Raw genomic sequence first — 12,002 nt, forward strand, 5'->3', positions numbered from 1 at the left:
CAGCAGGGAAGAGCTGTTTCTCCTCAGACTGAATCTCTGATAAAAGGCTGCACTTGGGCAGGTTGATAAAAACTCTCTACTTTCCATAAATTCAGGTTGGATTTGCACTAGTAATGGATTTTAGCACCTTTTATAGCTCTGGCCACAGTATGGACATCTCCGTTCATTTCTAAATGCAGGCTTAAGAACTTTCATTACATTAATGAGAGGTAGAAAACCAACAACACCCCCAGAGGACAATTTCAGAGGAGTTTAAAACTTAGATAATTAAAAACTAAGGTCTCTGAAAATATAATTCTCGCTTCTGTTACTCACAAGCACTTTTTTTAATCCTTGAAGAACAAGAAGGAAACAAATGGGCCTAAATTCTTACTTCAGGCCCACCAATGTAAATCCAGAGGTTATAGTTTAATTTATCATTGTTTCTGGTCAGTAACCCACAGACAATACAAAGGTGGAAATTTAATTACAGTAAAATCTTCTCTGAGATTTGAGTAACAGATTCTCCCCCTTCTGCCTTTTCTTTTCCTGATCCTCTATTTTTTTGACCATTAATATCTGAAGTGGGGCAGTCACATATCTTTTGATCCATACCCCCAGCTACAGGCTAAATGACTTCTCATATCACAACCCAGCTTTGGGGTTTTCTGTCTCTTTTTCCTGGGTACAACAAGCAACAAAATAGATGGTTACAAGAGCAGAGTCCAACAGCTTCAAAGAACTGAAAAATCTTGTGGCAGCTGCTAATTAGGATTTTAAAAATCTGCAGTGCCAAAGATATTTTAGAGCACATTTTATTCAGAAGAATTGTTAAATGTATAAAGATGAAAGAGATGGATTACAGGAAAATTAAATGCAGGGTTTAACTGAGAAATAATCATTTTCTATGAAAGATAATGACTCCTCTTGAGGCTACTATCAAGATTTATTGACCCAGGAGGTTAATATTGATCAAACCCAAGGCAAACAAAATATTAGACCTTGAAGGAGAGTAATCTTGATATTGAAGTCTTGCCACTGAGTGAACAGGTCAATATATCTGGGTGCCAGAATCTCAGGTTTTGAGCACAGAGTGGTGGGGGATATTAAACATGTCTGACATGTTCTGTGTGTACACTTTTTATTCTCATCAGGGGGAGTTACTTTATAGCTGTGTCCTTCCCTGCAGAGCATCTTGTGAGGGTTCAGGCTCCACTCACAAACCTAATTGCAAATATGATGGTTGTCACCCTCACATGGAACATAAGGCAGCAGTCTGAAATCAAATAAGTCCTTCAACTATTATTTCATATATAAGTGATGTTTTTAATACCAAACACAAGGATCCTGCTGCTGCTGCAAAATCAGAGTGACAATAAACTGAAAAACCAGAGCACTTCAATATATAGATTTGTCATTGTATCCAACAATCTGCAAGTCCGGGAGAAAAAAAATGAGTTAAATTCTACTATAAACTGACAATAAGAAAACAAATAACTTATCTGGATTAACTAATCAATGAGGATAAAAGTCAGAGACTTAAGAAAATGTACCACTAGGGACATGAAAGTAGCTTCTAGGATAAGATCAACAGTTAATAGGCTCAGGGCAGAAGTTGCCTTTTTATTTCTGTTCATATGGCAACAAGCAGGGGAGGGTTTAATGTCCTCAGGAACCGTCTGCAAAACAAAAGTACTCCCAGTCACTGCTGAGAATAGCAGCCTGAGATAGAATCTGCAATTCCAATGGATTTCAGAACAAATGATGTTTTACATATGGTTTATTTTGTTTATTCAGGAAAGAATACAATATGAAACAATTCAGCATGAAAACAACTAAGGCAAAATAGGTGGGACAGCAATTTACATAGTGAACCAATTACCATGCTCAGGGAATGCTTATAGTTCCTTGTTAAAATCTTGGTTTTTCCACTTTTTCCATTACAAAAGGATTATTGATTTCCTCTGTTTTGCCAGTTAAAGTACATCCTCAGCACCCTACACTGAGATGTTGTAAGAATGCAACAGGCTCATGTGATAAATAACCCAAATCACATGCACATTTTTAATTGACAGACACTGAAGTTACTGATAGAAAAAGTCTCCCATTTAAAGTGCATTACATCAGTATTTGTCTCATTTACATAAAATTATAGACATTTAAAATGAGTATCTGGCTCTGGGTCCTGCCCTTCCTTATGCCACATCTCTAAAGCCTTCTCCAGGTTATTTTTAACTAGTTCCACAGTGTATTAAAAAAAAAATAATGATGCACAGTCACTTTTAAATCTGCTGTACCCATCAGGAAAAGTTTTAGACTTGTTCCAGTTAGAGGAGTTTATTCCAAACTACAGAGGCCCACAGCAGCTCAGGATCTGGGACATTTAACTCCATCTGCACATTTACATTCTTCAGACAGTCACCAATGATTTTCTGAGCACAATTTTCAAAGTATGATTCACCTGTCATCGTTCACAACCTGAGCATGATAACTAAAGTAAGATCATTTGCACACAAATTGGTTCTGAAACCTGTTTGTAGAGACTTGTATACAATTTTAAAACAGTGTGCTTTTCAAAGCAGATAAAGTGCAGTCTTCAACAACAACAAAAAAAAAGAATAAGATTTCCCCCCTTGGATTCTGTGTGACATCTGAGAAGACCATTGATCTTAATGAGCCTTCCCAAAGCACAGAACACAAGGAGAATTTATTTTGTGTAATATTTTTCTATCTGCATGAGTCTCTCCTTGATCCTTTCATAAATATGAATGCACAAATTAGGCCAAGGCCACACTGGTATTGGGTACAAGTTCAGAGTTAAAGTTCTTAAATCACTTATTTCTTGACTGAAAAATAAAGAAAGAAACCCCAGAGATTAAAATTACTCCATTAGGGCCCATGAGGGAAAAACTTCTAATCACAGGCTTTTCTCAGATAAATCTTATTAAGAACTCTGATTGTATCAAGGATCAAGCTATTAAATATGCCTTCAGTCATCCTCATCTTCACTGTTAATTCATCATCACCGTAATAAGTCCACTGAGACTCTTCTTTACGGAGCTCCTGGATCTAAAATATAACAAGAATAAGCTCAAGAGGAGGAATATGGTTGGTTCTGAAAGGTACTGAAACACTGTACCTAATCCAGCAGCTTTATGTATATAAGATATAGAATAAAATATCAATATTTTATATATTGATATATTAAACCACTCACTAGAACTGGAAATACTGGATTGTTGTTGAAAGTGTACTGAAACGAAAAGCAATGACTTGAAATTCTGAAGTAATTAAGAAAATATGATTCTCACAAAAGCACAAGAATTTCTAGTTTGGAAGTCTGCTTACCAGAATAAGGTCCAGTCTGTCTCTCTTACAGTTTCCATACTTGGTCATATTTAGGAATTTTCTTTTCATTTCTAAGTCATTCTTTTCCAGGTTCATTATTTTAATAATTTCACCCTGAACAAACGTCTACAAAAGAATAAAAGGGCTGAAAAGGATTTGCCTGATAGGAACTGTGGCACTGTGAATGTTACAGATCAGTGACAGGCACTGAAGATTCAGCTTTGAGGCCAGAAACCTCCCCAAGTTTAAGAACTGATCAATATTGGCCAACCAACACATTTTAGTCATAATGTTACTTTAGAAGTTAAACCTGAAGTAGTCATAATTAGAAGGATTTAGGCTCATTTCTCTACAGAGCTCCATACATTTGGAATCTTTTGACTGCTCAGCTCAGTCTGTATTTATTCAGGCATTTCAGAGCAACGCTGTTTTCTTCCCCCATCAGTTCCACTGCCATAACCCTCCCAAATTTCCCATTTCTCATTGCCATTGCAATACCTGCTCTCTTCACTGACTCTTGTTACCGTACTTTACATTCCCAGAACGCACCTTGACATCACTGACATCTGTTCTGCTGCACAGATGCCTGGAACAGCGAGATCCCACGTTTGTTTTCATCCATGGAAAAGTGTTTGGATTTGCAGTCACTTGATATTCTGCACGTAACAGCTCCCGGGTCAAATCAAATATAACCTGGAACAACAAAACCACAGCACTGGCACATCTGAACCTCTCCCTGATGCCCTTTCAAACACTTCCTCAGCACTTCTGAAGGATTTTGGGGAGGGTGACAGGAGGGGTTTGAGTCTCAGGGCAGGATTTCCTGACAGCATCACTGATGTTCCTATAGCTGGTGTCAGGTATCCAGGGTCTCATGGCTGGAGAACTCTGGCAAAAGCCTTAATTCACAGCAAGAACCTCTATTCTACTGGAATTATTTTTGCAGCAGATCACCAGCTTTACTCTGCAGTACCTTCCAGTGTTCCTTTAGCTACACTTTGTGTTAGCAGTCAGATTAACATTAAATATTATCTGAGGCAGCTTACAGAACACTAGAAAAGTTAATTAACAGTTAGTGCTTTAAAAATACCTGATTATACATCCTCTTGCTTTCTGCTTCCAAATCATTCCCTGGGAGATCATTACATTCAGAGCACTTTGGCACACTGATGCTCCTGAAATTGGAATTTATGTTTTCTGGGGTCCATAATTCTTCTACAGCACATGCAGACAGGTTTCTAACATAAGAACTGTAGTGTGGTATCACGAGAGGAACTTCCACAGTTTTCTTCCAAGGAGCTGAGTGCCACTGGTCTACTTTGTACAAGTATTGCTTTTGTCTTTGTCTCACCGGCATATGTTGGTCAGAATAAGGCTGAACAAAGTCTTCAGAGCTTCCAAAAACACCAGCATCAAGGATTTTATTGAGGAACTTCAGGAGAGAGGGGGGGAAAAAAAAAAAAAAAAGGCACCAGATGACACACTCGATGTTTTCCCACAATTTTTAGAGGTATTGAGATTATTAGCAACTGATTAAGGTTACTTTTAAAACCATCTTCTTACTCATTGGCTCATAGAAAGCCTTAGTGATGCATCATTTAAAAAACACCTATTTTAACTGCATTGGGCAAAATTCAGAGTTAGGAAGAATTCCAAATCTGAAGTTCCATGAAAATTTGACATTTTGAAACATTTTTGTTCTAAAGGTGGACTACGCTCCCCCGAAAGCAGTTTTCTCACAGCCAGGAGCTGCAGAGCTGACAAGTGTCCAGGTTTGCTCTGAAATTAATTGAAATTCAAGTTTGTGCAGATTTAACAGTTTTGACAAGTGACAAATTCCAACAGGGAAGTTCCAATTTGCTTTATTTGGACTATCTGTAGCCCTTATCCCCATGCTCAGTTCATCCTTTCCCCCCCCATATACTTGCTATCCACTGGCTGTAGGATAATTCCTTAAATGAGGAATGGGTCAGATTAAGGGAGAAACCTGGTTCCTAGGGTTGACATGATGTAATTTTTATGAATGATGAAAAACTGGGCCACACAAATTCTCGCCTGGATAGACCCAGCTTCAGGTCCAACACTTTAAATAAAAACACTCCCACTGTACTTACTGGCAGAGTGGTTGGAGAAGTCTCTGAAGATAAATGAAGTATCTTGTCTGCTTTTGATCCATGTTTTCTTTTAATCTTCTTATATGCTTTAACTGCATCATCTATAAATTTAGTTACAATTCTTTCTGCTACTGTGTGACAACCATGAATACAAAGCGTATCAAAATCACCCAGGAAAACATCAGAAACCTTTGCTGATGGTTCAGATAAGACAGCAGCTGAATTTTCTTTGAGGAGAAACAGTTTCTGATTGTCTCCCTGCCTTAGGCCTTCACTGTAATTCATCATGTCCTTTTCAAAGGCACTTTTATATTTGTGTTGAGCTGTTTCAGAAAACGCAATTAAAATGTCAAACAGAAGTTTTTTACCGAGTTCACTTGCAACATCATCAACAAGTTTAATTCTTTTCTGATCCTCTACCAAGCAACAAATATTTTTGCTTGTGTTTACCTCGTCTGTGTTATTGGTCTTGCTCTTCTTTGGAAGCACAGCTGCAATTATACTTTGTCTTATTTGTGCCAGTTCTGTTTTTTCCTTATCTGATCCCAAGCACATTAAGTTCTTTTGACAGAGAAATTCAGTACACTTATACTGGTTGCACTGTGGGAATTCTTGATCTTTTCTAGACAGCAAGGCAGAGTGTAACCTGGACTGGCTTTCTTTTACTTCTGAACCTCCTGCACTTCTTGTGTCTTCTGCTTTCTCCTCTGTAACCCCCACTCTCTGCTCATCACCTCCAGAATATCTGCAGTCCCCTTGGAAGGATTCATCATCATAGGAGTCGGAGTCTTCATCCCCAGTGGAACTGGAACCCTTTTTGTTATCCCTCAAGAGGTGTGAGATCTCCTCAGGCCTGACAAAGACACCACAGTGCTGAGCACACTCAAAATACTTCACCCCTTGGTAAGTTCCAGCATTGTCACCTTCAGCTTTGTCCAGTGCAACACCAGCCCAGTGGCCACTGGCAAAATGAGTCTGTCCTTTAAACATCAGAGTTCCAGGCTGGCTCTGCTTTACCAGCACTCTGTCCCCAATTTCAAATGATCTCAATGGGTCATCACTGTCCCCCTCAGTGCTGGGCAGCATTAAGTGTGTTGTACATTGTTTCATTAATAAGTCAGGACTTTTACTGGCCTGGCCAGAAGAAACAGAGTTTAACACAGGCTGGAGCTCCAAATGCTGCAAAGGTGCCTCACGTTCTCCTTGTTGCTGTTCTGATAAGTCCTCCTTTGGGCTGGAAATGGCTTGAAGTGAAGATTGTTCTGAGAGACAACCAGCCTGAGTTGAAAAAGCATCAATTGTCTCTTGACTGGGCAGGGGAAATTCTTGAGGCATGATGTTATCAGGTAATGGGGGTAATGCATCCATTTTCAGTGATATATCTTCATCCATACCCTGACTGGTCTCTGAGCCTGTCATTTGTTCTGGTGGGGATGGGAAATCATCTGTGCTGGAGGTAGGATCATCATTTTTTGTTGCACCTGCACCTAAAGAGGGAGGAGGAAGATCTTCACTTGGAAATGACAAATCCTTTTTGTTAGAGGATGGCAAGTCAGCACTTCCACAGGACAATACTTCATCCACGGGAGACAGGATTTCCGACAAGGCATCCTCAGCAGCTGGAGGGAGACCCTTATCACTAATAGAGGTTACATCATCTTCTCCTCTGGAAGAGCAGTTCTCAGCCTGAAACAATTGCTTTTTTGAGGAGGCAGAAGAAAAGAGTCCCCTCTGGGGAGACAGACATGCTAACAATTTGTTAATTGCAGTATCTCTGTCAGGCAGGAAAGAAACAGTGTTCCCAAGCTGGTCAGTGACTAAATCTCGATGTTTCAAAGAAACTGTTGGTGGAAAACCCATTAGGTCTCTATTCTGATCCACAAATGAACAGTTAATTTCCCATAACACTCTGTTAGATGTAGAATTAGGTTTCTGCTGTTCATAGATCTTAGGTGAATAAATATCATCACTGCATGAAGAGCTGGCAGATGCATCCTTACCCTGTTTTGTGACCTCCTGAGGACAGGTTTTGTTTCTGCTGGAGCTTCCAGAGGCACCCAGATGTGGCTCATCCATTCCCTCATCAGGGTTATCAGGCTGGGAGGAACATTCTGGCTGGGTTTTGGAGGCATCTGCTTTGTCTGCTGGAATGAAAGCAAGCAGATGATCAGTGCAGCCATGATCCAACACATCTCCAGGGTATTTCTGGGAGTGTGATGAAATCTCAGCACTGTCATCTTCAGGCAGTTCAAGTTCATCAGTAGGTGATGTTTCCTTTCCATTACTTATTGCTATTGGCACCTCTTTTGAAAGGTCAGGAAACACATCACCACTGTCACAGACAAACTCTTCTGGGACACTGATATCTGTGTCCTCTCCATGTTTCAGCTCTAATTCTGAATCTGAAGTGGAGCTTTCTGAGATGTCAACCCGAACTGCAGACACCTTCTGAAATTCTGGGGGTGAAGAGGCTGATTTGGCACTTTCACATTTCAAAAAGAAATTATTTGGCTTGGATGATGATTCAGTGGAAGCAAATCCTTCAGAAAAAGCTTTTAAATTTAGTTCTTCATCAGAAGCTTCATGAGAAACGTGGTCCAAATTCTTCAAACACTGACTGTCACCCAGCTGATGGATCTCAGAAGGAACAGGCACTTCCACTTCTTTAACTGGAACATTTAGAAGAATTTTTTTTAAAATCAGCATTTCATTAAAAAGTATTTTCTAGAAGTTGCTGATAGATCACTTAGGATACACAAGTCTATAGTCTCCCTCACTATGGTATCCAGGATTAAATGCAGGAAGATGGTTCATTAGAAAAATTACACAAATACAAAATATTGCCACAATATGTAAATATTTATAATGCAGAGATTATGCATACCCAGAACTATGTAAATGATATAACTGACTCATATATAAACAGACAGTTTTATTTTTTATATGTCCTACTGAGGAGTAAGAAATATGAACTGAGGATAAAACCTGGAAACAAAAATAACTCCAGCGTGCCCTGTCAAAGTCTATCTTCAACTGATCTATGTTCTTTTAAAAAGAACACCCTTAAATTACTGAAAAAAAAAATTCCTCAAAAGAGGCTAAATTGTTAATGATACAATCAGAATAAGTTATGATTTTGTTCTGAGGAAGCAGTGTAATCATATCTCCTAATAAACCTTGGAGAGATCCCCCCCATCTTGCCCAGCACTGATTTATATATTGCATATAGTGAACAAGACACTTTGGTAATAAATGAGAAGACTCTTTCTGTCTGGATTAAAGTTTGAGTGAAGTGGTTGAAACAGATTGGACATAATAGCATTAAATATGATTTACCTGTTCCTTCAGGAGTATTCTCTGCCTGAACCATACATAAGTTACACCAGGTAGAAAGCATCCCCAAGCTTTTCACTGTGAACTTGCTGCCACATGGACTAATGTCTTCATTGCCTTTAGGATCCACCTTTGGCTTTGAAAGAAGTGCCTTTTCCTCCAGCACAGACTCCTAGAATGTAAATATTTGAGAGACACAGTTAATCTCTTAAGGGAAATATCTTTGCTGGCAGAAAGAATAGTTGAGATCAGATTAAATTTACAAGTTCCCCCTGAAATATATAAGGACATAGGGATGCCTGAGCACATATATCCATGTTGGGGCTGTATCAGTGAGGTAGGAAATAGGGAAGGGACTGGTCTCTGCAGATGGTGTGGGAAATAATAGTTTAGTGCTCTAGGAACAGGTTTAGTTTCCCCTGGAGCAGCACAACACTTCCCCACAGGAGATGGGTTAAACCCACTGTCACCACTTAAGAGCACAGAGAACATGGAAGAGGTGGGAAAACTGGTGAACCAGCCCAGGTCAAAATTTAGTGTTTAGTTGAAGTGAATGTAACCAACACGTCAGACTGATTTCTACTTAATGTCATAACTGCCAAATGAGTCTTGGGCTGGTCCTGCCACAAGGCAAATATAACCCAGGGTGTTGTTTCTTTAGGCATTAATGGAATTCCAGAGGCATCCTTACCTGAAGTGCACACTTCCTGCCTTCTCTCATAATGGCTGTACATACAGGTTCATCCATTTTAGTTGAATTTACATGTTCCAGAGGTAATAAAACATTACCCTGAGCAATAAGTTCTGAAAGGTACAGTATTAAATTACAATGTTTCCAGTGCTACTTTTTCATATCAATAACTTTACTTTGGCTTTTTGTTTAGCTCAGTCTTATTTCAAGTCATTGATAATTTGAGTAACCATTGCCCTACACATTCCTAGTCACACCACCAGCAGCTGAAAGGACCAGTGACTTTATCAATCATCACCTTAAGTATCATCCAGTTTCATGGCAGCAACTGGAAAGCCAATTCTGTGCTGGGTACCTGTGTTTTTGCAGCCTTTATGGTTAAAGGCTGAGCCTGTGGTTTCACCAGCAGCACCACACACTCTCTTGGCCACCATTCCAGACATTTGCACACTAAGGGACTGCTCCAAACCTGGAGACTCCTCTGCCTGTGTCTGGTGTTGTCCCAGTGTTCCCTTGTTCTCAGTAGAAAAGCTGTAAACAGTTGGACAAAGGATTAGTGATTGGGAGTGGGGTTTGTGTTGCCAAGTTAGTCATGACAAATCCATGTGAAGTCAATAGAGGTACAAATTAAATGCTTCTGGTAGTGCTTGATAGTATCTCTGGAGTGTTTCTAAACCAGCAAATTAGTAAAGCCAGAAACACTCTGAACAGTGTATTTATTTCTCCAATCCCCTCCCTCTCACTTGATATTGTATTTTATACAGTCAGATTTCAAACCTTCCTAGACAGGAACAGGAGGAGACTGAAAAAAATATTAGAACTCAAAAAGCAAAACCAGGGTCAAACTCTGGACCTGTCTGCCTCCTCTGTTTGCAATCAATTACAGCATATCATATCAGATTTTGACAATTCTCATTAAATTTTCTGCTTCAAATATAGCTTTATGGACATTTGGGACATCAGATACTGATTTTGATGGTGACTTTGAACTTTCTAAACAGTCTCCTTACTGCAAAAGCACAAGGCAATATGACTCACACTCACAGGCTTTTCCCTTAGTTCTATAATTAACAGCTGAATAAGTTATTCTGTCCACAAAACAAAACAAACAAAAAATACCCCAAAAACACCCAGTGAAACAAAAACACCCAGTGAAACAAAAACACCCAGTGAAACAAAAACACCCAGTGAAACAAAAACACCCAGTGAAACAAACAAAAAAAAACCAACCAAAAAAAACCCCACACAAAAAACCCCAAACTAAACCAAACCAAACAAAAAACCCAACAAAAAACTCAACAATAAAAAAAAAATGCATCTGGGTTTTTTTGGTTTGGTTTTGCTGGGTTTTTGACTTGCTTTTACTTTAATACCAGTTTAAAAAAAGGTAAAGATGTTCTTGAAGATATTAACAAGATGAATATCCCGAAGGGAAATTCCTGTTTATTTTTTAAGGTGAAAAAAAGGAGGCCTATGTAGTATTCAACACCACTAATGTGTAAGGACTTCAAAATAAGTATCCCAATTTAGAATATATATCTTTAATTCTTAGTTAAAAGGTTTGTCTATTTATAAGAATTGCACGTTTCTGTATCATTTGTTTCTAGTGTTTAACATCCATTAGCAAAACACCAAACCAGCAGTTTTTTCTGCATGTTGGTAACTTATTATTTCAGTTTGGTTTCAGTTTTGAAAGATTTTCCAGTCCTTTCCATCTCTTTATGGCCCTGCCTATTAACTACCTTCCTGATCAGTATAAAATATGAACATCCCCATGCTGGTGGATAAACAGCAGAATTCCCACTCTGGACTCTTACACAGGACAGAGATCTGTGGACAATCAGCCCAAATTTGGGTGTATTTGAGTTCCAGCAGGCCCTGGCTGCTCTAGAGTGATACCAATATTCACTGTTCTCCTATGAGCAGGCTTGTCAGTAATAAGAAGTGAAAGCACAGCCAAGAAACCTTTTAAAAGATTCCTCTGACTTGTAATCAATAACACCATGAATTATAGATCAGTTCCATGCAGGGATTTATTTGAAAGCCTTTCCCTGTGGGGACTTAAGTAAATGCACAAACCTGACTCACCATTCTGCTAAAGCTCTGGGTACACTGAATGAAAAGGGGGTTTAATTCATATAGATATGCATTTTTCTTTAACATTTTCTTCCTGGAGCAAACTAGATTTAGTTCAGAGCTGTGTGGATGCTGTTGGGTTCTCACCCTCCAGCCCAGAGGGAAGCAGACAGGGATGCTGGGAATGCAACTCCTGGGAAACAGGAAGCTGATGATTTCTCTGACTAAACTCCTGAATTACTTCTCACTGTGGGCATTTTACAAGATCCTTCTGTGGTTAAATCCTCAGTGAAACACAAACCTGCTCTGAGGGGTTAAGTGATACACAGGGAGGATGACAAAGGAGAGAATTTCACCAATTAAATCCATACATTTCTGCTCATTCCATGTGGGTATTTCAAAGTCTAATTAATATACAGTTGCAAAGAGGTTTGAGTTTGCTGTTAAAAGCCACGATGAAA

General features: G+C 39.1%; 1 protein-coding gene across 2 annotated transcripts in view; it reads right to left on the reverse strand.

Annotated features, from left to right (window-relative positions):
- The window catches only part of LOC116797049 (centrosome-associated protein 350), a 38,501-nt gene that overhangs the window by 7,970 nt on the left and 18,529 nt on the right, over positions 1–12,002 (reverse strand). Inside the window, exons 15-22 of one of the 2 annotated variants that reach the window (XR_004360562.1) lie at positions 9,821–9,996; positions 9,466–9,578; positions 8,778–8,946; positions 5,442–8,110; positions 4,418–4,759; positions 3,877–4,020; positions 3,328–3,453; positions 2,584–3,048 (exon numbers count right to left, since the gene is read on the reverse strand). Coding sequence is in view for 1 of the 2 variants with exons in the window: in XM_032708205.1 (XP_032564096.1) it covers positions 2,893–3,048; positions 3,328–3,453; positions 3,877–4,020; positions 4,418–4,759; positions 5,442–8,110; positions 8,778–8,946; positions 9,466–9,578; positions 9,821–9,996 (3,895 nt within the window). In the remaining variant the exon portion in view is untranslated. Of the gene's footprint in view, positions 1–1,746; positions 3,049–3,327; positions 3,454–3,876; positions 4,021–4,417; positions 4,760–5,441; positions 8,111–8,777; positions 8,947–9,465; positions 9,579–9,820; positions 9,997–12,002 lie in introns of those variants that run through there. The other variant, XM_032708205.1, reaches the window with a different exon arrangement.

This window comes from Chiroxiphia lanceolata, chromosome 21 (genome assembly GCF_009829145.1).
Source record: "Chiroxiphia lanceolata isolate bChiLan1 chromosome 21, bChiLan1.pri, whole genome shotgun sequence".
Lineage (NCBI taxonomy): Eukaryota > Metazoa > Chordata > Aves > Passeriformes > Pipridae > Chiroxiphia > Chiroxiphia lanceolata.